The sequence below is a fragment of the Macaca fascicularis genome, chromosome 10 (genome assembly GCF_037993035.2).
Source record: "Macaca fascicularis isolate 582-1 chromosome 10, T2T-MFA8v1.1".
Lineage (NCBI taxonomy): Eukaryota > Metazoa > Chordata > Mammalia > Primates > Cercopithecidae > Macaca > Macaca fascicularis.
The window spans coordinates 61,944,016-61,970,265 of NC_088384.1; the positions used below are offsets into that span (position 1 = coordinate 61,944,016).

Below are 26,250 nucleotides of genomic sequence, written 5' to 3' on the forward strand. Positions count from 1 at the left end.
TAATGAAGAACAACCTTGTAACATCACACAAAGGGGTCAAGCTAAAGTTAAGTGATGCTACATTATTGACAAAGTTAAGGAGAATCCTCCTAGAAGAAGACAGTAACACAGCGAGGAAATCTCACTTTGGAGTTATTTATGGTTAAAATCTTAGGACCAGTTCTCTGAGGACAAATGAGTCTGCTGAGTCTCCCTGAACGACAAAGAGAAAGGAAAGCTGTGTGGTTTGGGCCAGAACATATTTTTGTTTTGTTTTGTTTTGTTTTTTGAGACAGAGTCTGACTCTGTTGCCAGGCTGGAGTGCAGTGGTGTAATCTTGGCTTACTGCAACCTCCACCTCCTGGGTTCAAGTGAATCCCTATCTCAGCCTCCCAAGTAGCTGGGATTACAGGTACGCACCACCACATCCGGCTAAATTTTGTATTTTTTTTTTAGTAGAGATGGGGTTTCACCGTGTTGGCCAGGTCAGTCTTGAACTCGACCTTAGGTGATCCACCCACCTCGGCCTCCCAAAGTGCTGGGATTACAGGCGTGAGCCTGGCCACCTGCAACCTTCTTTTATGGCAGGAAGAACATGAGAAACAGCTGAAAGCCACAGAAGAGCGGGTAGAAGAGGTGGAGATGATTCTGAAGAATATGGAAATGCTCCTCCAAGAGAAAGTGGATGAGCTGAAGGAGCAGGTGAGTGATGGGTGCTGCTGCTTTTGTGCTCGCGTCCTCTTCTGAGCGCTCTCCACTTTTATGGGTGTGCAGGCAGCTAATACAGGAAAAGGCTGTCTTGTCACGGAAGTCCAGGGAACTAAATGCACACCCTACACTGCAGGTGCACATTGCATTTATTTTCCTTCGGGAATGGTTTTAAGATCTGTCCTGTGGGTGTTCACATACACTCAGAAAGGACTCATCCGTTCATTTGTTCCTGTAGTCATTCGGGCGTGCCCGAGCACCTCCCGTCGAGGCTTTCCTAGGTAGACCGGAGATGAGCAGGACTGAGCCTACATCCCGGACCTGACCCTCTGGAGACAGAGGTAGATGCTTCCATAGAGCGTACATGCCCTCGGGCCATGATGAATGCTCTGAAAATGAGACAAGAGAAGTGGAGGGAGCTGGTGGGGTGGTCAAGGCCACTTTGAAGAGCCAGCATTTGGACAGATGCCCAGTGACCAGCACAGGAAGGTCCAGCTGTGTCCCTGGCAGAGGCCAGGTGGCATTTGGAAGGCTCACTCGGTGGGAGATGGACACATATCCTCATGTCTGGGGGACCCCAAGGAGGGTGCATTCCAGGCAGCGCACAGCCATGGAGGAGGTCGCCATGGCTGGTGTGAACTGGTAGGGCTCAGGTAGGCAGCACCTGTCATGTGTGTCCTGGAAGCCAAGGTCAGGGGTTTGGGTTTTATCATAATGGCAGTTAGAAGGCAATGGGAGATTTTAAGTAAAAGCATGACAAGATCTATCTTTTAAAAGAAACCATACTAGGGAAAAAGTCACTTGGGCTGCTATAAGGAGCAAAGACCAACAATGAGGTGCCACAGCTCACCTGATCTATGGATGCTCGAAGTCTAACTCAGCAGGTGGGAACTGACGTGTGGCAGTGCTGTGCCCCGAGGGCTGATGGCACAGGGTGTGGGTGGACCCCACGGGTGTGGGGTGCACACACAGAAGAGGCCTGGCCGCGGACCACATTCAGTTGTTAGGAGATATTAAATGTGAAAACCTGGAGAAGTATTTGTGCTCCATCGTGATCCAGTATGGTTTGGTCTACATGAGGGATCCCGAGCTCAGCCCAAACTAGACAAGGCATTTGTGGAAGGTGCCCAGTCCCTCCCTGGGGCCACCGTCCTTGCCCAGCTCCCTCCCCTGCTGGTGCCCCGAGTCCCTCTCATCCTTTCTCCCTGGCACACACCCACAGTCCTCAGTTGCCTGTCTGGCCAGTAACACCTGACTTCTGGTTAAATCCTGTGGCTCCTGCACACCTGCCCTGGCCCTGAGCCCAGGCCACAGCTCGGGGCCTCAGTACTGCCTGTCCTGTGGCTGCTTCCTCCCCTGCTTCCCCTGGCTCATGGCCCTGCTGACATCACAGCCAGGAGAGCACACGCAGATGAACCTATTCCACACTCCGACCATCCCAGGGCCTTTTGAGGACTGTCCATTTTGGACTGAAGTCCCTGAATTCCTTGTTTCATGGCACAAAGCTGCCTCAAGTTTTCTCCACCACATAGCCCAGCAGATTCTCAATTTCCTCTCATGCCAGGGTAACAAAACTTATTATTATAATGCAGTATTTGTGTCAGTTGTTTTTTTTTTGGAGACAGAGTCTCGCTCTGTTGCCCAGGCTAGAGTGTAGTGGCGCGATCTCTGCTCACTGCAAGCTCCGCCTCCTGGGTTCACACCATTCTCCTGCCTCAGCCTCCCCAGTAGCTGAGACTACAGGCGCCCGCCACCAGGCCCAGCTAATTTTTTTTGTATTTTTTAGTAGAGACGGGGTTTTACCGTGTTAGCCAGGATGGTCTCGATCTCCTGACCTTGGGATCCACCCACCTCGGCCTTCCAAAGTGCTGGGATTATAGGCGTGAGCCCCCACCCCCGGCCTTGGGTCAGAGTTCTAAGAGCCCAAAACTATGGTTTGCATAAATGTGGGAGGATAAAAGACAGCAGGCTGATCTGTAGCGTTTCTCCACCGGCCTCATGCAAAGTATTGGCTTCCTCCCCTCTCTAGTTTGAAAAGAACACGAAGTCCGACCTGCTGCTGAAGGAGCTGTACGTGGAGAATGCCCACCTGGTGAGAGCACTTCAGGCCACCGAGGAGAAGCAGCGAGGCGCGGAGAAACAAAGCCGCATCTTGGAAGAAAAAGTTCGAGCTCTCAACAAACTCGTCGGTAGGATTGCCCCCGCAGCCCTCTCCATGTAAAGACGGATTGTTTTCCAGGATTCATTCGGAAGCACATCTTTTAAATTAAGCCACTGTGATGCCTTAGTTTTCCATGGGTCATGAGCCATGAGTCCTGGGACATCTGAGGATTGGGATTCTTTGTTCACCCCCCAGACAGTTAATGCCCTGCCCTGGGCAAGATCGGGGTCGGGGGCTGGGGGAATATGCATGTTGAAAAAGCCTGCGTTTTTATTAGCGGTCCTGAGTAATTTTCCTTGGCAAAATTCCCCGTTTTGCCACTTGTTGGAGGCAGATTCTGGGAGCTGTCAGCAAGGAGCAGCTAAGTGAGCAGTTAAGGACGGCACTTTCCATGTGGCACTTCTGACCCGGCTGTCAGATTGAAATGTAAAATCAGGGCTGTGTACAGTTTTGCCATTTCACTGTTCTGCTTTGAGCTTAGGTTATTAGAACGCTTGGTGGCGGGTGTGTACACACATTCCAGAAAGGCTTCACTCGCTGGGAACGTCAGCCCAGCGAGAAAAGAGGGGAAGCCCCTTCTCCAGGGACCTTATCTGTGGACTCAGGGATGACGGTGTTTATTGCAAATGCACAATCTTTTTCCCATTGAAATGTCATCACACTGGAAATTGTACTATATGTAAAAAAAAAAAAAGTATAGTTTTATATTTGAAATGTATACAAATTATGGCCATATGGCTGATTGGAATGTACTGCTGTAATACAAAAAGTCACTGTATTTGCAATAAATTCTTTTCTATTAAAATTGACTTCTAAGTTTGTTAATTTTTTAAACTATAAAATATTTCAAACATACAGGAAAATAGTTATATAAGAAACACCCATGTGTCCATCAACATGTGTAAGAATAATATCCTGCCACAGCACTGTGGAGGGCCGGAGCCTGTTCTGTTCTCAGCGTCCACCCTCTTCCTGGGGCATCCGCCATCCCAAAGCTGGCACGTCTTCTCCTTTCTGCAGGAGAAAAATGTCACAACACTGTGGAAAGATAAAGCCTGGAACACATGGAAAGTTCGTTTCTTTGGAAGATTTGGCAACATGAAGTTGACTGGTTCTTCAGAGTTTACTGATAAATGTAATTAGTCCCAATAAAAATACAGATGTTCCATGCCCCAATCAACCCCAGAATTAGACAAGACATTCTAAAGTTTTTACATATAAACTAAATAAGCAAACAAAACAATTAGGAAAACTCCGAAGAAAGAAGAGCAATGTATGGGGACTAGTTCTACCAGTTATTAAAATACAAGTCCCAATACAGTTTGTGTTACACGGGTGTATGCATTTGTCAAAACTCATTGAGGAGTGCACTTATTCATTCACTTGGGCTTTTCTGTCTGAGGCTGGAGTAACGACATTGGAGTAACCAGGAGACCTGAACAACATTATCGATCTACTGACATCTAGAACCCACCACACGACACCAGCAGAAGCAAATGCAGCCGAACACTTACCAAGACAGACCATATTCCAGGCCAACGAATCTCAAAAATGTATGAAGATTCAAGCCATACAATGTATGTACTGTGACCACAGTGGAATTAAATTAGAAATCTGTCCCGCAATATGAAGCTGGAAACCATCATTCTCAGCAAACTATCTTAAGGACAGAAAACCAAACACCGCATGTTCTCACTCATAGGTGGGAATTGAACAATGAGAACATTTGGACACAGGAAGGGGAACATCACACACCGGGGCCTGTTGTGGGGTGAGGGGAGGCGAGAGGGATAGCATTAGGAGATATACCTAATGTAAATGATGAAGTTAATGGGTGCAGCACACCAACATGGCACATGTATACATATGTAACAAACCTGCACGTTGTACACATGTACCCTAGAACTTGAAGTATAATAAAAAATAAAAATAAAAAATGAGGTAAAGTGAAAAATTTTTAAAAATTAAATTATTACATGTGCCCTGAAAAAAAAATCTATCCCCCAATATTTGGAAACAACATACTGCTGAATAACCCATGAGGCAAAGAAGAGATAAGAGGGGAAATGAGGAAATATTCTGGATTGAATGGAAATGAAAACACAATATATCAAAATTTGTGGGCTAGAGTGAAAGCATTACTTAGGGGAAAAGTCACAGCACCAAACACCCCGCTTAGAATAGAAGAAAAGCCTCAAGTCAACAACTTCAGCTTCCACCTTAAATAATTCGACAAAGAAGAGCAAATTAAACCCAAAGTCAAAAGAAAACAATGATGATCAAAGCAGAAACCAAGGAACAGAACAGATTGGCCATGACATGCTGCAGGCTAGAGTGGTTGTGTTAAGTTTGGTTGGCACGGCCACACTCAGTCACAGATTCCCTACACCCACCAATTCCCTATGCCTGCTTCGTGCTCCAGCAGTAACACAGAGCAGCTGTAACAGGTCATGTGGCCCAGAAAGCCTAATACACAGAAAACATTTGTTGACCCTTGAAATAGAAAACAAAGAATAGAGAAAGTAAACCAAAGGCATGTTCTTTCAGAAGATTAGTAAAACTGATAAACTTCTAGTCCAGTCAGAATAAAAGAAAAAAAAACTTGGCCGGGTGCGGTGGCTCAAGCCTGTAATCCCAGCACTTTGGGAGGCCGAGACGGGCGGATCACGAGGTCAAGAGATCAAGACCAGCCTGGCTAACACGGTGAAACCCCGTCTCTACCAAAAAAGACAAAAAACTAGCCGGGCGAGATGGTGGGCGCCTGTAGTCCCAGCTACCCGGGAGGCTGAGGCAGGAGAATGGCAGGAACCCGGGAGGCGGAGCTTGCAGTGAGCTGAGATCTGGCCACTGCACTCCAGCCTTGGCGACAGAGCGAGACTCCGTCTCAAAAAAAAGAAAAAAAAAAACTTACTAATATCAGAAATGAGAAGTGATATCCACTACAGGTGATATCACTATAATCTACAGACATACAAGCATCATAAGGCAGTATTATGAAGAACACTTTTATTTTTTGAGACAGGGTCTCACTGTTGCCTAGGCTGGAGTGCAGTGGCATGATTATAGCTCACTGCAGCCTCCAACCCCTGCCTCAGCCTCCCGAGTAGCTGAGACTACAGGTGCACAGCACCACACCTGGCAATTTTTTTTTTTTTTCCTGACATCTCACTATGTTGCCCAGGCTGGTCTCAAACTCCTGAGCTCAAGTAATCCTCCTGCCTTGGCCTCCCAAAGTGGTGGGATTACAGGCATGAGCCACTGTGCCCAGCTCATGAACAACTTTATATAAATAAATTTAGTAACTTAGATAAAATGGAGAATACATAAACTGCCAAAGCTCATTCAAGAAAAAAATGGATAACCAAAATAGCCATGTATTTATTAAGCCAAAACTGTGGTTAACCTTCCCACAAAGAAACTTCAGGCCCAGATGGCTTAAATATGAATTCTGTAAACATGTAAGAAATAAATAATACCATGTATGTAAAACGTATGATAGATATATTGGTTTCATCCATGGCTCCTTGTTCATAACTCCCATGGCCTTCGTTGCAGTCTTTTGTTGTAATGCTGGGGCATTTTAGGCCTCAGGGAAGATAATCTCTCTTTCTGCCCTCCTTTCACCTGCTTCTTTTTCTCTCCCCGGCAAGAATCTTCCCGCCTTTCTGGCTTGGAGCTGGCTGTAAATAAATTCTCTGATAGGAAGGGGCACTGCCCCATACTCTGAAAGAAGGAATGCGGCAGGGCTAAGAACCTGAGCAGACAGGCCTGGCTGGATGGCGCCATTCAGACTATGAGCATTAGATCATACCCTTTTTGTCCAATCGTTTCTCTACTTGGTTGTCGATCATGCCTATCTAATGAGATTTCTATAAAAGGCCCAAAAGGACAGGGTTTGGAGAGCTTCCGGATTGCTGAACAATGGAGGCTCCTAGAGGGTGGTGGGCATCGAAGCTCCATGTGCCTTCCCCACATCTTCCCCTATGTACCTCTTCCATTTGGATCCTTTCACCTGCATATTGTACCATATCCTTTATAATAAACCAGTAAGCTTAAGTGTTTCTGAGTTCCATGAGCTGCTCAAGCAAATTAATTGAATCCAAAGAGGGGATCATGGGAACTCCAACTTGAAGCTAGTTGGTCAGAATCTGAGAGGCCCAGACTTGTGACAGTGTCTGCAGGGAGGGCAGTCTTGGACTGAGCCCTGAGCCTGTGGGATCTGACGCCATCTCCAGGTAGTGTTGGAACTGAAGTAGAAGTAGAGGACACACCTGGTGTCCACTGCAGAGCTTGGTATGTGGGGAAAACCCCCACACATTTGGTCACAGAAGTCTTCTGTGTTATTGAGTGACAGAACAGTTTTTTTTTCTATTTAGAAAACTCTTCCAAAAAATTGAAAAGGAGGGACTATTTTCCCAAGAACACCACAGACCAATCTTTCTCATGCACACTGATGCAAAAATTCTACAAAAAAATTTCAAATAAAATCCTACAAAAACGATAATATATCATGACCAGGTATGGTTTATGCCAGGAATGCAGGGTTGGTTTAACACTGAAAACTCAATCGATCAATCAGCCACTGTAATTCACCAGACTAACAAACTAAAAGACAAAACCATCTCAACAGATGCAGAAAAAAGATATGACAAAATCCAGCATCCATTTCTGATTTTTAAAAAAATTCTCAGTAAACTAGGTGTATGAGTCTGTTCTCATGCTAATAAAGACATACTGGAGAGTGGGTAATTTAAAAAGGAAAGAGGTTTAATTGACTCAGTTCCACATGGCTGGGGAGGCCTCACAATCACAGCAGAAGGCAAATGGACAGGAACCAAAGTCATGTCTTACATGCTGGCAGGCAAAAGAGCGTGTCCAGGGGAACTCCCATTTATAAAACCATCAGATCTCGTGAGACTTATTGACTAACACCAGAAAAGTATGGGGGAAACCACCCTCTTGATTCAATTATCTCGACTGGCCCTGCCCTTGACACGTGGGAATTATTTCAATTCAAGGTGAGATTTGGGTAGGGACACAGACAAACCATATCACTAGGAATAGGAGGAAACTTCCTCACCCCAATAAAGGGCATCTACAAACAACTTAAGAGCTAACATCATCATAATGAAAGACTGTTTTTCTTCTTAGATCAGGAACAAGATAGGGGTGTCTTCTCTGACCACATATATTTAGTACTCCACTGAAAGTTCTACCAATGCAATCAGGCAAGAAAAAGAAATAAAAGGCATTCAGATTAGAAAGGAAGAAGTAAAACTCTTTATTAATAGAACACATGACTGTTGATGTAATTTACAAAAAAACCATGAGAACTCACAGTTTAGCAAGGCTGAAGGATACAAGTTAAACATCAATTGTACTTCTATTTACTAGCAACAAGTAGTTAGAATTTGAAATTTTAAAATACCATTTAGCATCAAAACTATGAAACGCTGACATGGTAGACCTGTACACTGAAAACTACAGGATTATTAAGAGAAACAGAAGACAGAAACATTAATACATGGGAAGACAGACCTTGTTTACAGGCCAGAAGACTCAGTATCACTAAGATGTCAATTCTCCCAACATTTTTATATAAATTCAATGCAATCTCAATCAAGGTGCTAAGAGGGGTTTTTGTTGTAGAAATTGACAAGTTGATCCTAATTTCTTTTTGAGAGAGTCTCACTTTGTCACCCAGGCTGGAGTGGTGTGATCTCAGCTCACTGCAGCCTTGACCTCTGGGGCTCAAGTGATCCTCCCACCTCAGCCCACCATGTAGCTGGGACTACAAGCATGCACCACCACACCCAGCTAATTTTTTATATTTTTTGTAGAGACGGAGTTTTACCATGGGCCCAGACTGGTCTGGACCTCCTGAGCTCAAGCGATCCGCCCACCTAGGCCTCCCAAAGTTCTAGGATTACAGGCATAAGCCACCACACCCTGCCTATTTCCAAATTTCACATCAAAAGCAAAGGACTTAACATAGCCAAAACAAATCTCAAAAAAAAATGTGGTACATTGGGCCAGTGCCAAGGCTCACGCCTGTAACCCCAGCACATGGGGAGGATGAGGCGAGTGGACTGCTTTAGCTCAGGAGTTCAACACAGCCTGGCCAACGCGGTGAAACCCCATCTCCAAAAAATACAAACAACAGCAAAAATAAGATGCATTAATACTATCTATTTCAAGAATTATTAGAAAAGTTACATACACTACATACAAATATGGTATTGGCATTCAGGAGAGAAAAACAGGTCAATGGAACAAAACAGAGTCCTGAAATAAACCCACATACACACTGACAACTACTTTTTAACAAAAATGCAAAGCTGATAGAGCAAAGGGCAGTCCTTTCAAAAAATGGTAGTGAAACAGCTGGGTATCTATATGCCCAAGAAAAGGTGAAGGTGGATCGACACCTTGCACCATATAAAAAATTCATTCAAAATGAATCGCAGGCTGGGCGCGGTGGCTCACACTTGTAATCCCAAAACTTTCGGAGGCCAAGGTAGGTCACTTGAGATTAGGAGTTCGAAACCAGCCTGGCCAACACAGTAAAACCCTGTCTCTACTAAAAATACGAGAATTAGCCAGGTGTGGTGGCCTGCACCTATAATCCCAGCTACTTGGGAGGCTGAGACAAAAGAATCACTTGAACCCAGGGGATGGAGATTGCAGTGAGCCGAGATCACGCCACTGCACCCCAGCCTGGGTGACAGAGCGAGACTCCGTCTCAAAACAAACAAACAAACAAAAAAAAAAACAGAACAAAAAAACGGGTTATAGACCAAAGTATAAAGCTTAAAATTATAACACTTCCAGAAGAAAAAAGGAAAAAAAAATTGTGACCTTGGGATGGGAAAAGATTTCTTGGATGCAACATCCAAAGCATAAAAGAACAAACGAATAAACTGGATTTCATCAAAATTTAAAATGTCAGCTGTTTAAAAGATACCATTAGGACCGGGCGCAGTGGCTCAAGCCTGTAATCCCAGCACTTTGGGAGGCCGAGGCAGGCGGATCATGAGGTCAGGAGATCAAGACCATCCTGGCTAACACGGTGAAACCCCGTCTCTACTAAACACACAAAATAAATTAGCCGGGCATGGTGGCGGGTGCCTGTAGTCCCAGCTACTCAGGAGGCTGAGGCAGGAGAATGGCGTGAACCAAGGAGGTAGAGCTTGCAGTGAGCTGAGATCGCACCACTGCACTCCAGCCTGGATGACAGAGCAAGACTCCATATCAAAAAAAAAAAAAATACCATTGAAAGCCAATCAACTCTTCATGTGACTTTTCAGTCAATCTGAATCTCAGGGAAAACTGTACAAAGTTCTTTCTCTAGCCCCAATTTCACTGTCCCTCTCCAAAGTGGTGATACTGGTGACCATCCCACAGCCACAAGCCACACCAGCCACCATGGTGGAAATGTGCAAAATCCATGTGTGTCCTTCCTTTCCAAATATCCAGGTGATAAATTAGTATGTCATTAAACATTACATATACCGGAAATTTCTACAGACCATCATCTTCACTTGCTTATGTGATTTGAAAATGTGTATCTCAGAAATTCATCTCTAGCTTGTACAATACACATGACCAGAAAACAAGACACACAGGATCTACCTTCTTCCTATCCAGCCAAGTGACTGATTATTTAAGAGATTCAAATGTAACCATGTTTACTTTCATTTAAAAAATACACTGTAACAAAACTGTGTAGGAATGCTGTGATTATAGATACAGCTTATTAGAAAAAGGAGTAGGGGCCAGGTGCAGTGGCTCACACCTGTGATCTCAACACTTTGAGAGGCCAAGGTGGGAGGACTGCTTGAGGCCAGCAGTTTGAGACCAGCTTGGGCAACATAGTGAGACACTGTTTCTACAAAACAAAACAAAACCAACACCAAAAAGGAGTAGGAAGAATAGTGTACAACATTAAAAAAAGAAGAAAGTCTTTAATAGCAAATTATACTTCTTAGCCAAGTATTCTTAGTTACCTTCAACAATGTCTACAGCTTGTAAAATCAAAGAGGGAGGTGAAGGGAGGGTGGAGAGAGTGAGTACAGAGGCATCCATGAATTGGGTGAAGCCTGGGTGGGAGTGCCTCAGTGCATGGTCACGACAGGATGTGCTCCAGTACTCCTTGTCTGATCAGCTGCTCACACTTCCAACGAGGTAAAAAGTGCTGAGGGGACAAGAAGGGATGCAGAAAGAGTAAAATAAATGATTGGGAAAGAATTTGAAATTATTTCTTGTATCATTAAAAAGTAGCACTGATTAGTTTTCAAACTCCAACAAGTAAGTAGTTAAAAGTTAAACTTAAGGGGTTGGGCGCAGTGGCTGACACTTGTAATCCCAGCACTTTGGGACGCCAAGGCGGGCGGATCACCTGAGGTCGGGGGTTCGAGACCAGCCTGACCAACACGGAGAAATCGTGTCTCTACTAAAAAATATAAAATTGGGCCGGGTGCAGTGGCTCACGCCTGTAATCCCAGAACTTTGGGAGGCCGAGGCGGGTGGATCACGAGGTCGGGAGATCGAGACCATCCTGGCTGACACAGTGAAACCCAGTCTCAACTAAAAATGCAAAAAATTAGCCAGGCACAGTGGCAGGCGCCTGTAATCCCAGATACTCAGGAGGCTGAGGCAGGAGAATGGCATGAACCTGGGAGGTGGAGCTTGCAGTGAGCTGAGACCATGCCACTGCACTCCAGCCTGGGTGACAGAGCGAGACTGTCTCAAAAAAAACAAAAACAAAAACAAAAACAAAAAAAACAAAATTAGCCGGGCGTGGTGGCGCATGCCTGTAATCCCAGCTACACAGGAGGCTGAGGCAGGAGAATCGCTTGAACCTGGGAGGTGGAGGCCGCAGTGAGCCGAGATCGTGCCATTGCACTCCAGCCTGGGCAACAAGAGCAAAACTCCATCTCAAAAAAAAAAAAAGTTAAATTTAACTATATTTGCTGTTAATCACAGTGAAATTGATGCTATTTAGAGTTGTACGGAATTCTGACTTTTACAAATGAATTCAGTTTGCTTCAGTTCAATTCAACTAAGACTTCTGAATCTAGTAGGTATTGTCCTTAGTGTTTGTATTTTTTAAATTTATGCACAGAGAAATCCAGATAGGTGTGATGTGGATTATCACTGGCCCAACAGCCTATCAGGAAGACGCATGAAAGGCTCATTTCTCCATAAAACCTGCTCTAGGATTTCAGAGTCTGAACATTCTTCCAATAACAAGTGACAACCTTCCTCCTCTATTTCTCAAGGATGAAAAGTATCCATGACCCACAGTGCGGGTGCTATTCACATGGTGCGTGGGAAGATGCCAGCACCCAGGTATTGCTTGTCCTGTGTCTTCCTAAGAGGACGTCGCTCTTGCTCTAAGGGAACCAGGGGCAGGTGGAAAGATGTCCCCTTCCCTCTCAAACACAAGGACTTACAGAAAACACTGGCTGCCCTGGAGGAGGGAAGCTGAGGAAGGCAGGAAGGCTTTCCGATCCACAGGGGGTCAAAAAAAATCTCAAAGGAAGATCTCAAGGAAGCAAAATGTAACCTCAGTAGCTATGTGCACGTGAAGGTCCTGCCTCACAAACTCAAAGGCCTTACAAGAGATCCATGACCAAATTCTTCTAAACCAATCTTGAAGATACATGAGCCAAGAAAAATGTAAAACAACACAACAAAAACAAAATAACTGAGTTGTTCATTTAATATCCATACTAATGCTGGTATTAAAACAGATGGAGATTATTGATTTCTGGATAAAAATAAACAGTGCTTGCCATAGTGACAAATATAAAAGAATGTATATTAGAAAATGTTTCCCAGCCAGGCACGGTGGCTCACACTTGTAATCCCAGTACTTTGGGAGGCCGAGGCAGGTGGATCACAAGGTCAGGAGTTTGAGACCAGCCTGAACAACATGGTGAAATCCCATCTCTACTAAAAAAAAATACAAAAATTAGCCAGGCATGGTGACATGCGCCTGTAATCCCAGCTACTCAGGAGGCTGAGGCAGGAGAATCGCTTGAACCCAGGAGGCAGAGGTTGCAGTGAGCCAAGATCGCGCCACTGCACTCTAGCCTGGGTGACAGAGGGAAACTCCATCTAAAAAAAAACCATACACACACACACACACATACACACACACACACACACACACACATATATATATACACATATAAAATGTTTCCTACTAATTCTTTAGAGTATGTGAATGACCTACACCAGATTCTACAGAAAATTTAGATGTGGTTGAACATTAGAAGCCCCTAATACCAACCATCAACTGTGGCTGATATTGTTTCTTTTTAATGCCTCCATTTTTGTAATTGAGGGTAGGGTCACAGCTGAGAAACAGACTTAAAAAATTCAACCACCAGGCCAGGTGTGGTGGCTCACACCTGTAATCCCAGCACTTTGGGAGGCCAAGGTGGGCGGATCACCTGAGGTCAGGAATTTGAAACCAGCCTGGCCAACATGGTGAAATCCCACCTCTACTAAAAAAACTACAAAAATTAGCCAGGCATGGTGGCAGGCACCTGTAATCCCAGCTACTTGAGAGGCTGAGGCAGAGAACCGCTTGAACCCGGGAGGCAGAGGTTGCAGTGAGCCAAGATCATGCCATTGTACTCCAGCCTGGGGCACAAGAGCGAGACTTTGTCTCAAAAAAAAAAAAAAAAAAAAAAAAAAAAATTCAACCACAGGACAGCATTTGGGATGAAGGGACATTTCGCATATCTTGCTTTATGAGGATGGCTTTTTTCTTGTTCTTGTGAACCAGAGCTTCCTCCTGGGCCCCCCAGAAATATAGCTGCTTATCAGAACATTAGTTCATTATCCACTTTCTTTTTTTTTTTTTTTTTTGAGACGGAGTCTGGCTCTGTTGCCCGGGCTGGAGTGCAGTGGCCGGATCTTAGCTCACTGCAAGCTCCGCCTCCCGGGTTTACGCCATTCTCCTGTCTCAGCCTCCCGAGTACCTGGGACTACAGGCGCCGCCACCTCGCCCGGCTAGTTTTTTGTATTTTTAGTAGAGACAGGGTTTCACCGTGTTGGCCAGGATGGTCTCGATCTCCTGACCTCGTGATCCGCCCGTCTCGGCCTCCCAAAGTGCTGGGATTACAGGCTTGAGCCACCGCGCCCGGCCCATTATCCACTTTCAATTCATTAGTGTCCTAAGAGAATACTGGGACAGAAATTGTTGCCTTAACAACCAAAGACTTTAGGGAACCCTCAAAATCTTTTTTAAAAATATTCAACCTTTGTTTTAGAAGCTCCAAGGGTATTAGTAAAACAATTTTAGTCAACTATTAGTAAAACAGTTTTAAAGCTCCAAGAGTATTAGTAAAATAACAGATCAACTCACCCTGTTAGGAAAATAAGCTCAAGAACCACATGACCTGAAACATTCTTTTGCTGCCTGCCATGAACAAAGTGAACACCAAATCCTTAGGGTCATCAGATCCTAAATGGCTGACCCCAAGATGGCAGGCAAGGAAAGAAAAAGAACAGCTTTTATTAGGTCATTTTTCCTCCTCACGACTTCAGAAAATAGGGATAGGATAAAAAATTTAGTGGTCGGGCACAGTGGCTTACACCTGTAATCCTAGCACTTTGGGAGGCTGAGGTGGGTGGATTACTTGAGCTCAGTAGTTCAAGACCAGCCTGGCCAACTGGTGAAACTCCATCTTTACAAAAAATACAAAAATTAAACGGGTGCAGTGGTGCACACCTGTGGTCCAGCTACTTGGGAGGCTGAGGGTGAGGGATCACTTGAGCCCAGGAGGCAGACGTTGCAATGAGCAGAGACTGCGCCACTGCACTCCAGCCTGGGGAACACAGCCAGACCCTGCCTCAAAAAAATAATAATAGACCAGGCGCAGTGGCTCACGGCTGTAATCCCAGCACTTTGGGAGGCAGAGGCAGGCAGATCACAAGGTCAGGAGATCAAGACCATCCTGGCTAACACAGTGAAACCCCATCTCTACCAAAAATACAAAAAAAAAAAATTAGCTGGGAGTCGTGGTGGGCGCCTGTAGTCCCAGCTACTTGGGAGGCTGAGGCAGAAGAATGGCGTGAACCCAGAAGGCAGAGCTTGCAGTGAGTGGAGATTGTGCTACTGCACTCCAGCCTGGGCAACAGAGCGAGACTCTGTCTCAAAAATAAATAAATAAAAGTAATAATTTAGCCAATGTGAATTCATCTAATGTGAATCTGAAGATTTCTAGGGAAATAATTAATATACTGAGATTACTTTGGGCATGGTGGTTCACACCTGTAATCCTAGCACATTAGGATGCCAAGGTGGGTCGATTGCTTGAGCCCAGGAGTTCGAGACTAGCATGGTCAACACAGCAAGACCCCATCTCTATTTTCTTTAAAAATAGATAGATAGATAGATAGATAGATAGATAGATAGATAGATAGATAGATAGATAGATACATAGATACATAGATACATAGATAGATATAGATAGATTGATAGAGAGAGAGATTCCTTATAAGGACAAATTTAGCTTAAGTTACAACTTTACAATTTTAATCTTCCTCTATTAAATTGTTATGTTTACATACCAAATACTTGAAAATTCTTTTTTTGAAAATAGAAAAATCTGTATCACTATTGGCTTGCTAAAGAACTAGGATTTATAAGGCAAAGTGTAAGGTATAAAAACTGCTTAGGAACTTTAAATATAAGCAATATCTTACTAAATGAATTAATCATTTCTTAATATATGCAACATTTGCTTCCAGTCTTAATATTCAGAAAAAGTACAGAACAGGGTGTATTATACTAAAGATAATGCCTAAGATATAAACGATCATCACAAGTTGATATTTATTTTGCTATTCCAACTTTTCCACCATTCAGCACTCATAAGATTTAAAGTAAAGTATCTGGGCCGGGCGCGGTGGCTCACGCCTATAATCCCAGCACTTTGGGAGGCTGAGACGGGTGGATCACGAGGTCAGGAGATCGAGACCATCCTGGCTAACACGGTGAAACCCCGTCTCTACTAAAAAATACAAAAAACTAGCCGGGCGTGGTGGCGGCGCCTGTAGTCCCAGCTACTCGGGAGGCTGAGGCAGGAGAATGGCGGGAACCCGGGAAGCGGAGCTTGCAGTGAGCTGAGATCCGGCCACCGCACTCCAGCCTGGGCGGCAGAGCAAGACTCCGTCTCCAAAAAAAAAAAAAAAAAAAAAAAAAAAAAAAAAAAAAGTAAAGTATCTGAAGATAAGAAATACCTGGCTATTTTTTTTTAATAGGACTGAAGTGCCATCATCAACTTCAAATTCTCCATAGTCTTTTAGACATCGGACCTGAAAGAAAAAACGTGAGACATTTTTATCTAAATTAGTTTTTAATATGCAGTGACCAAAAAATAAATCGGCATTATACAAATACACAGACAGTAAGGACTTTGTGTTTCCTCTCTGTGTACTTAGGCCTAGTACTACTACTGTGGTATTCTAATAGTTTAAAGTGTCCAGTTTTGACAGGGAGGAAGAAGAATCGCAAAATCTCTGCTGGTAAATAAATGTCAGTGCTGACAGCAAGGCGATGAAGGAAGACAACGATGTTGTCTCCTTCCCCTCTGAAATCTTGAAAAATTAAGTAGGTGAAATATCTATCCACAAGGAATGCTTTAGATCTGCTCCAACCTGCTTCTTATAGATCCCTCCCATAAAATATCAATATCTGAGAATGGGGCACAGGTAAGTCTGCAGTATTTGTTTTTGGAAGCAATTCTTCCAATCCCATTCAAAATTCAGATGATTTCCCAGGAATACTTAGAAGTACACCATGGAGGAGCAGATGCCACCTCACGTGACAGGATTCAGGAATGGCAGCCTTCTGATATCCACCTCTGCAACTGCAAAGGTGTTCCCAGGTACAGGTTACAGACCTGCTACAGCACTAAGTGCTGCCACAGGAAGTAAGCGGGCACTTTTCCTCTTCTAGGAGAATTCAGACTGAAGGTTATTCTCACAAGTACTAGCAATGAACTGCTATTGTCGCCAGGAGAGTCAATGCCAGCAACAACTATGTCTTCCACTTTTCCAGATAATTTTATCATGTCCTACTATCCCTCCAGAACTTTACCAAAGCACTCAAAATATTTTAATTAAATATGAGAAATATCACTCCAGAAAAATCCTCCAAGCCCTTTGCATTTTCTTTTTGTTTGTTTTTCCAAGACAGAGTCTTGCTCTGTTGCCCAGGACAGAGTGCAGTGGTGTGATCTCCACGCACTGCAACCTCTGCCTCCCAGGCTCAAGCAATTCTCCCGCCTCAGTCTCCTGGGTTGCTGGGATTACAGGTGCTCACCACCATGCCTGGTTATTTTTAAATTTTTAGTAGAGCCGGGGTTTCACCATGGTGGCCAGGCTGGTTTCGAACTCCTGACCTTAAATGATCGGCCTGCCCCCGCTTCCCAAAGTGCTGGGATTACAGGCATAAGCCACCACGCCTGGCCGCGTTGGCTTCTCTAAATAGACTTTTATTTTGGAAAATCTCAAACACATTCAACAGTAAAAAGACTATTCCATGTCCCCATCAACCGACATCAACACATGGCCAAGTTTGTTCCCCTCACCCACTTGTGGGTTATTCTGAAGCAAATCTTAGATATCATTTCACCTCATCTGTAAATACTCTACTGTCTACTTCTATAAAACCAGATAATTTTTTTAAAATCCCAATACTGACTGTACATGGCAGCTCATGCCTATAATCCCAGCATTTGGGGAGGCTGAGGCAGGTGGATCACCTGAAGTCAGGAATTCAAGACCAGCCTGGTCAACATGGTGAAACCCTGCCTCTACTAAAAACACAAAATTTAGCTGGGTGTGGTGGTGCGTGCCTGTAATCCCAGCTACTCAGGAGGCTGAGGTTGCAATGAGCGAGATCACACCAGTGCACTCCAGCCTGGGTGACAGAATGAGACTCCATCTCAAATAAATAAATAAAAATTATTAAGATGAGAGAGTACTGGCATTTATTTATTTATTTATTTATTTTTGAGACAGAGTCTCACTCTGTCACCCAGGCTAGAGTGCAGTGGTGTGATCTTGGCTCACTGGAACCTCCGCTTCCCAGGTTCAAGCAATTCTCCTGCCTCAGCCTCCCTAGTAGCTGGGATTACAGGAGTGTGCCACCATGCCCAGCTAATTTTTTCGTATTTTTAGTAGAGACAGGGTTTCACCATGTTGGCCAGGCTGGTCTCGAATCCTGACCTCAAATGATCCACCTGCAGCCTCCCAAAGTGCTGGGATTACAGGCATGAGCCACCGTGCCCAGCCTTATTTAATAATTTTTTTTTTTTTTTTTGAGACGAAGTCTCGCTCTGTCACCCAGGCTGGAGTGCAGTGGCCGGATCTCAGCTCACCGCAAGCTCCGCCTCCCGGGTTTACGCCATTCTCCTGCCTCAGCCTCCAGAGTAGCTGGGACTACAGGCGCCCGCCACCTCGCCCGGCTAGTTTTTTGTATTTTTAGTAGAGACGGGGTTTCACCATGTTAGCCAGGATGGTCTCGATCTCCTGACCTCGTGATCCGCCCGTCCCAGCCTCCCAAAGTGCTGGGATTACAGGCTTGAGCCACCGCGCCCGGCCATTTAATAATTTTTAATATCATGAACTATCTAGTTAGTACCCAAAATTTCCCACTTGTCTCATTAATTATTTTAAGGTTTCCACGTTGAAATCAGAATCCAACAAAGCCACACATCACTTTTTTTTTTTTAATGTCTTGTCAGTCTTTTTTAATCTATAGGTTTCACTTCCTCTTTATTTTTTCCTTCCTCTTGCCATTTTATTTGTTGAAAAAATTGGGTGAGTAGTTTGTCACTGCAGACTTGAACACCTGGCCTCAAGCAATACTCCTGCCTTGGCCTCCCAAAGTGTCGGGATTATAGGCATGAGTCACTGCACAGGGTCAGTACAACTTTTCACAATCAAGATTTTGTTGTGAATTTCTTTGGGGTCATTTAACATGTTCCTTTGTCCCTGCGTTTCCTATAAAATGGAAGTTAGGTCTACATCAGATAAGGTGACTTTGTGGCAAATGGTGTTATGTACTTTCTATTACAAGACCCCATAAAACACAAAGTGCCTGGCTGTCTCATTTTGGATATTGAGGTTAATCAGTGGGCCCAAGTGTCATCCATACTTATGCATTATAAAGATCTCCATTATCCACTGAAAGGTTTTAGTAAATAAAGGGTTACAAGCATTAATCTAATTCTTATATTCCTACTACAATTGTTAGCTGGAATTCTTCTATAAAAAGAAATTTCCTTTGTAAACTATTGGGCCACATTAAGATAGAGTTTGTATAGTAAAGGCAATGGATGCTTTGATTCCATTCTCTAACTTGCCACCTTTCACATGAGTTGGATCCCTCACATTCTCCAAGGAAACCTCAAAAATGTTTTATTTTTTAAAAATTTTGTTGGCCAGGCACGGTGGCTCATGCCTGTATTCCCAGCACTTTGGGAGGGAGAGGCAAGAGGATTGCTTGAGCTTAGGAGTTCAAGATGAGCCTGAGCAACATAGTGAAATCCCATCTCTACAAAAAATACAAAAATTAGCTGGATGTGGTCGTGAGCACCTGTAGTCACAGCTACTGTGGAAGCTGAGGTGGGAGCTGAGGTGGGAGGATGACTTGAGCCTGGGAGGTGGAGGTTCCTAAAGTAAACCAGGACTCCTTGCACTAAAATAGTTGATTCCACGTCCTAAATAACAAATGACCCAAGATTGTACCATTGTACACCAGCCTGGGCAACAGACCCAGATACTACCTCAAAAAAAAAAAAAAATTTGTTGTTCTTTGGTGTCATTATGCATTCATGCTTCTAACATAATTGATGTAATCCAATTCACAGCAGTTATTATTCACGTTGATGCTAAAATTGTCCATTTTTTGGTTAGCAAGAGCTCCTTCAAATTGGCCCCCACATCCTTCCAGCAGTCCCCACTTAGTCCTTGACACCTTCCTTCCTTTCTGGGAAGACAAGATGTTTCATGCTCAGTTTGTACATTTTTTATTCAGAACCTGGAATCAGCTATTTTTGTGCAAGGAGTCCTGGTTTACTTTAGTGGGAAGTGGCATTTAGATACAGAATCTGGACACTCATGGCTAACTGGCTTGTCATTGTTTCTAGGCCTTTTCAGTGGGCAGAGTTAATCAATACTTTTTTTTTTTTTTTTTTTTGAGACAGAGTTTCGCTTTTGTTGCCCAGGTTGGAGTGCAATGGCGCAATCTTGGCTCACCGCAACCTCTACCTCCCGGGTTCAAGTGATTCTCCTGCCTCAGACTCCTGCTTAGCTGGGATTACAGGCATGTGCCACCAAGCCTGGCTAATTTTGTATTTTTAGTAGAGATGGGGTTTCTCCATGTTGGTCAGGCTGGTCTCAAACTCCCGACCTCAGGTGATCTGCCCACCTCAGCCTCCCAAAGTGCTGGGATTACAGGCATGAGCCACTGCACCTGACCCCTACTTTTTGTTTTTTAAAGAAGGGACGATTCATGAGTCCCTGCTTATGTTTCTTTTTTTTTTTTTTTTTTTGAGACTGAGTCTCGCTCTGTCACCCAGGCTGGAGTGCAGTGGCCGGATCTCAGCTCACTGCAAGCTCCGCCTCCCAGGTTCACGCCATTCTCCTGCCTCAGCCTCCCGAGTAGCTGGGACTACAGGCGCCCGCCACCTCGCCCGGCTATCTGCTTATGTTTCAAACTCAAATTTAGGAATATAGGATTTTCCCTTAAGTTTTTCAACTTTGAATCTCTTTTCTCTCTCTCTCTTTTTTTTTTTTTTGAGATGGAGCTTTGCTCTTATTGCCCAGGCTGGAGTGCAATGCCACCATCTCAGCTCACTGCAACCTCCTTCTCCTGGGTTCAAGCAATTCTCCTGCCTCAACCTCCTGAGTAGCTGGGATTACAGGCACCTGCCACCACGTCTGGCTAATTTTTGTATTTTTAGTAGAGATGGGGTTTCACCATGTTGGCCAGGCTGGTCTCAAACTCCTGACCTCAGGTGATCCACCCGCTCGGCCTCCCCAAGTGCTGGGATTACAAGTGTGAGCTACTGTGCCCAGCCCCTTTTCTCTTATTCTGAAAACTGCTGGTAATGTCAATTACCCTTTTGCTCTATTCTTCAATATGAAAACTGTTTCAAAATAACAGTAACAAAATTATTACTAATAATATGATTAGTAAAAACAGGTTAAGAACTCTTTGCAATTCTTTTGTCCTCAGAACATATGTACCAGGAATATACAATTTATGTGTTTTAAAGTAATGTAAATAACTCCTAGGTTCAGGTAAAATGGTACAGTAGGAAACATCAGGAATCTGTCTCCCTACGTCCACAACAACTGCACGAGCAGACTCTGTCTGACGTCAGTATTTTGGAACTCTGGAGTCTACTGAAGGCTTGAGGTTGGAGCTTTGACAAACATTCACTGCAATTTACTGTCCATTTTGCCTCTTAGCATAGCAACAGCTAACCATCCCCTGTTCCTAGCTTTGTGGCAGGCCACAGAGCATGTTCTTGGAGTAGCTTGTACATGGGTTGCTGGAGCAGTGTGTGCAAAAAGCACCCTGCTCCTCACTGCTGATTGCTGTTTCTGATCACAGAGGCGCAAATGATGAGGCTGGCAGACATTTTTGTCATACCTTCTCAAAGGCTGCAAGACCCTCCCACATTCCACTGAAGTGAATTCCAGGGGATTTAAAGGGCTAGCACCGGCCCTGTGCGGTGGCTCACACCTGTAATCCCAGCACTTTGGGAGGCCGAGACGGACAGATCATGAGGTCAGGAGATCGAGACCATCCTGGCTAATATGATGAAACTCTGTCTCTACTAAAAAAAAAAATACAAAAAATTAGCTGGGCGTGGTGGCAAGCGCCTGTAGTCCCAGCTACTCGGGAGGCTGAGGCAGGAGAATGGCATGAACCCAGGAGGTGGAGCTTGCAGTGAGCGGAGATCGGGTCACTGCACTCCAGCCTAGGCGACAGACAGAGCGAGACTCCACCTCAAAAAAAAAAAAAAAAGAAAAAAAAGTAAATAAATAAATAAATAAAAATAAAGAGCTAGCACCATTTTCCCACCCCCATTCATTTTTCTTTTTTCCCCCTTTCAGGAGCCAGACATTAAAAGCAACTGTGTATACAGTAAAAATTAGAAAGTGATCATGCATGTCCAAGGAAAGGCATGGGTTCAATAAAGATTTGGGCCGGGCATGGTGGCTCACGCCTGTAATCCCAGCACTTTGGGAGGCCGAGGTGGGTGGATCACGAGGTCAGGAGATCGAGACCATCCTGGCTAACAGGGTGAAACCCCGTCTCTACTAAAAATACAAAAAAATTAGCCAGGCGTAGTGGCGGGTGCCTGTAGTCCCAGCTATTCGGGAGGCTGAGGCAGGAGAATGGCGTGAACCCGGGAGGCGGAGGTTGCAGTGAGTCGAGATCACACCACCAAAATGAAAAATTCACTTGAGAGATTCAAAGACAGATTGGAGCAGGCAGAAGAATAAGCAAACGTGAAGACAGGACAACAGAAATGACTAAGTCTGAAGAACAAAAAGAAAAAAAGACCGAAGAAAAGGACGAAGCCTGAGAGACCTAACGGGCACCATCAAGCAAAACAAGAAAAGAAAGACAAAGGGGCAGAGAGAATCTTTGAAGAAATAATAACTGAAAACTCCTTAAATTTGATAAAATACATAAATATAAACATCAAAGAAGCTCAACAAACTACCAGATGAACTCAAAGAGACTCGCAATGAGACGCATTATAATCAAACTTTCAAAAGACAAAGAATCTTGAAAGTAGCAAGAGAGGGCTGGGCAGGGTGGCTCACACCTGTAATCTCAGCATTTTTGGAGGCCAAGTTGGGATTATCACTTGAGGCCAAGTGAGACCAGCCTAGGCAACATAGTGAGACCTCACCTCTACAAAAAGTTTAATTCGACCTGGCGCGGTGGCTCACGCCTGTAATCCCAGCACTTTGGGAGGCCGAGGTGAGTGGATCACGAGGTCAGGAGATCGAGACCATCCTGGCTAACAGGGTGAAACCCCGTCTCTACTAAAAATACCCCCCCAAAAAAATTAGCTGGGCATGGTGGCGGATGCCTGTAATCCCAGCTACTTGGGAGGCTGAGGCAGGAGAATGATGTGAACCCTGGAGGTGGAGGTTGCAATGAGCTGAGATCACGCCACTGCACTCCAGCCTGGGTGACAGAGTGAGACTTAACTCTACAAAAAGCTTTTTCTGTTTTGTTTTGTTTTGTTTTATTTAGATGGAATCTCGCTCTGTCATCCATGCTGGCGTGCAGTGGAGCGATCTTGGCTCACTGCAACATCTGCCTCCCGGGTTCAAGCAATTCTCCTCCCTCAGCCTTCTGAGTAGCTAGGACTACAGGCGTGCGCCACCACACCCGGCTAATTTTTGTATTTTTTAGTAGAGATGGGGTTTCATCATGTTGGTCAGGCTGGTCTCGAACTCCTGACCTCATGAACTGCCTGCCTCGGCCTCCAAAAGTGCTGGGATTATAGGCGTGAGCCACCACACCTGGCCCCAAAAAGTTTAAAAATTAGCCAGGCTTGGAAGTATGTGCCTCTAGTCCTAGCCACTTGGGAGGCTGAGGTGGATTGCTTCAGCCCAGGAGTTTGAGATTACAGTGAGCTATGATTGTGTCACTGCGGTTCATCCTGCTTGACACAGTGAGACCCTGTCTCTAAAAAATTCAAAAAGAAAGCAGCAAAAGATAAGTCAGTCATCACATACCTGGGATCCTCAATAAGATTTTCACCAGATTTCTTATTACAAACTTTGGAGGCCAGAAGGCAGTGAGCCAATATATTCAAAGTACTAAAAAAATAACATCGCCAACCAAGAATCCTATATATGGTAACTATCATAAGACAGTAACTTGAACCCATGTTAAGAAATAAAGATCTCAATATAGGTAAATGCTGTGTCTGAATGTGTCCCCAAAAATCAATGTGGTAGAAACTTAATCCCCAATTCAACAGTGTTGGGAGGTGGAGACTTTGGTGAGGTGGTTAGGGCACAAGGGTTCTGCCTTCATAAATGGATTTATGCCATTATAAAATGACTTGATGGAAGGAGTTTGGTCCTTTTTGTCCTTCCAGCTTCTACCACGCAAGGACACTGCATTTCAGTCCTCCAGAGGATGCAGCATTCAAGGCACCACATTGGAAGCAGAGTGTAGCCCACAGAAGACAAATGAATCTGCTGGCACTTTGATCTTGGCTTCCAGAATTAACTGAGACAGGCTGGCTGGGCACAGTGGCTCAAGCCTATAATCCCAACACTGAGAGGCTGAGGCAGGAGGACTGCTTGAGGCTAGGAGTTCAAGACTACCCTTGGCAATACAGCAAGGTCACGTCTCTACAAAAAAAAATTTTTTTTTTTTTGAGAGGGAGTCTCGCTCTGTCGCCCAGGCTGGAGTGCAGTGGCCAGATCTCAGCTCACTGCAAGCTCCGCCTCCCGGGTTCACGCCATTCTCCTGCCCCAGCCTCCCGAGTAGCTGGGACTACAGGCGCCCGCCACCTCGCCCAGCTAGTTTTTTGTATTTTTTTAGTAGAGACAGGGTTTCACCGTGTTAGCCAGGATGGTCTCGATCTCCTGACCTCGTGATCCGCCCGTCTCAGCCTCTACAAAGAATTTAAACATTAACCAGGCATGGTAGTGCATGCCTGTAAATTATAGCTACTCAGGAGGCCGAGGCAGGAGGATTGACTGAGTCCAGGAGTTCAAGGCTATAGTGAACTATGATTGTACCACTACACCCCAGCCTGGGTGACAAACGGAGCAATACCTTGTCTCTTCAAAAAAAAAAGAAAAGAAAAGAAAAAAATTACTGTCATTAGAAATTACCTACTCTCAGGTATTTTGTTTTAGCTGCTCAAATGGACTAAGACAGTGAATACATGGAGAATTCTAAAACCTAGCAATATGGTAACATTTTATAACTCTATTTTTTGTTGGTTTTCTTTTTCTGGGAGGGAGAGCAGGGAGACACATTCTGTCGCCCAGGTTGGAGTGCAATTGTGCGATCCCAGTTCACTGCAATCTCTGCCTCCTGGTTCAAGTGATTCTCCTGCCTCAGCCTCCTGAACAGCAGAAACTACAAGCTCGTGCCACCACACCCGGCTAATATTTTGTAATTTTAGTAGAGATGGGGTTTTGCCATGTTGCCCAGGCTGGTCTCAAATTTGTGAGCCACCCACCTCGGACTCCCAAAGTGCGAGGATTACAGGCGTAAGAGCCACCACCCCCGGCCCCTATTTTTTGTTTTTAACATGATTTCAGTGACTAACACATTTTAAAAACAACACTGATTAGTCTAAAAGCTAGTATTACTGTAACTTCGCAAACCTACATTTTGTTTTCTACACAATTTAAGAAACTAATGCATTTAAAAGATTTATCAGTTTACGTTTTGGGGCTCACAACATATAAAGATGTAGTTTTGTGATATCAACAATAGAAAAAAATAAGGATGAAGCTTGGAAGGATCAGAATTTTGGTATGTTACTGAAGTCAAGCTGCTGTAAGTTGAAATTAAAGTGTTATAATTTTAAGATACTAAATGTACTAGCTATCACTAACCACAAAGAAAATAGCTATAGAATATAGTTGGTCCTCTTTGTCTGTGGGTTCTGGATCAAAACATTTTTTAAACAAATGGATGGTTGTATCTGCACTGAACATGTACAGACTTTTTCCTTATTGTTATTGCCTAAAAATGATATGGTATAACAACTGTATCTATGGCATTTATATTGTATAAGGTATTGTAAGTAATCTAGAGATGATTTAAAGTATACAACAGCATGTATCTAGGTACTATTCAAATACCATACTACTTTATATAAGGGACTTGAGAACCATGGATCTTGGTATCTTTAGGGGGTAATGAGGAAATGAGAAAGAAATCTAAATGTTTCAAAAAATCAACTAAATACTGAAGAAGGCAATAATGCAGGAAATGAGAGACAAAAAAGTTATAATTTCCTAGTCCATTGCAAGGAAAAAAAGTTATAAGGCATATAGAAAAACAACAAAATGACAGAAGTCCTTCCTTATCAGTAATTATGTTAAAGGGAATGGATTAAATTCTTTAAGCAAAAGACAGAGATTAGCAGAATGGATTAAACAAAAGGATCCAATCACATGTTGTCTACAAGACACTCACTATAGACCCAAAGACACAAACATTAATAGATTGAAAGTGAAAGGGTGGCCGGGCGCGGTGGCTCAAGCCTGTAATCCCAGCACTTTGGGAGGCCGAGACGGGTGGATCACGAGGTCAGGAGATCGAGACCATCCTAGCTAACATGGTGAAACCCCGTCTCTAC

At 44.2% G+C, this 26,250-nt stretch overlaps 2 protein-coding genes across 44 annotated transcripts in view; one reads left to right on the top strand and one right to left on the bottom strand.

The window, feature by feature from the left end:
* NINL (ninein like) overlaps positions 1-3,653 on the top strand; it is a 137,225-nt gene extending 133,572 nt beyond the window's left edge. For all 42 annotated transcript variants that reach the window (XR_012419058.1, XR_012419057.1, XR_012419053.1 and 39 more), the window contains 2 exons: positions 568-681; positions 2,717-3,653. Coding sequence is in view for 33 of the 42 variants with exons in the window: in XM_065522652.1 (XP_065378724.1) it covers positions 568-681; positions 2,717-2,908 (306 nt within the window). In the remaining 9 variants the exon portion in view is untranslated. The remainder of the gene's footprint in view (positions 1-567; positions 682-2,716) is intronic.
* A 4,452-nt stretch (positions 3,654-8,105) lies between these two features.
* The window catches only part of GINS1 (GINS complex subunit 1), a 46,885-nt gene continuing 28,740 nt past the window's right edge, over positions 8,106-26,250 (bottom strand). For both annotated transcript variants that reach the window (XM_065522681.1, XM_005568127.4), the window contains 2 exons: positions 16,109-16,183; positions 8,106-11,042 (listed from right to left, as the gene is read on the bottom strand). In XM_065522681.1, coding sequence (XP_065378753.1) covers positions 10,974-11,042; positions 16,109-16,183 — 144 coding nt within the window. In that variant the 3' untranslated portion in view covers positions 8,106-10,973. The remainder of the gene's footprint in view (positions 11,043-16,108; positions 16,184-26,250) is intronic.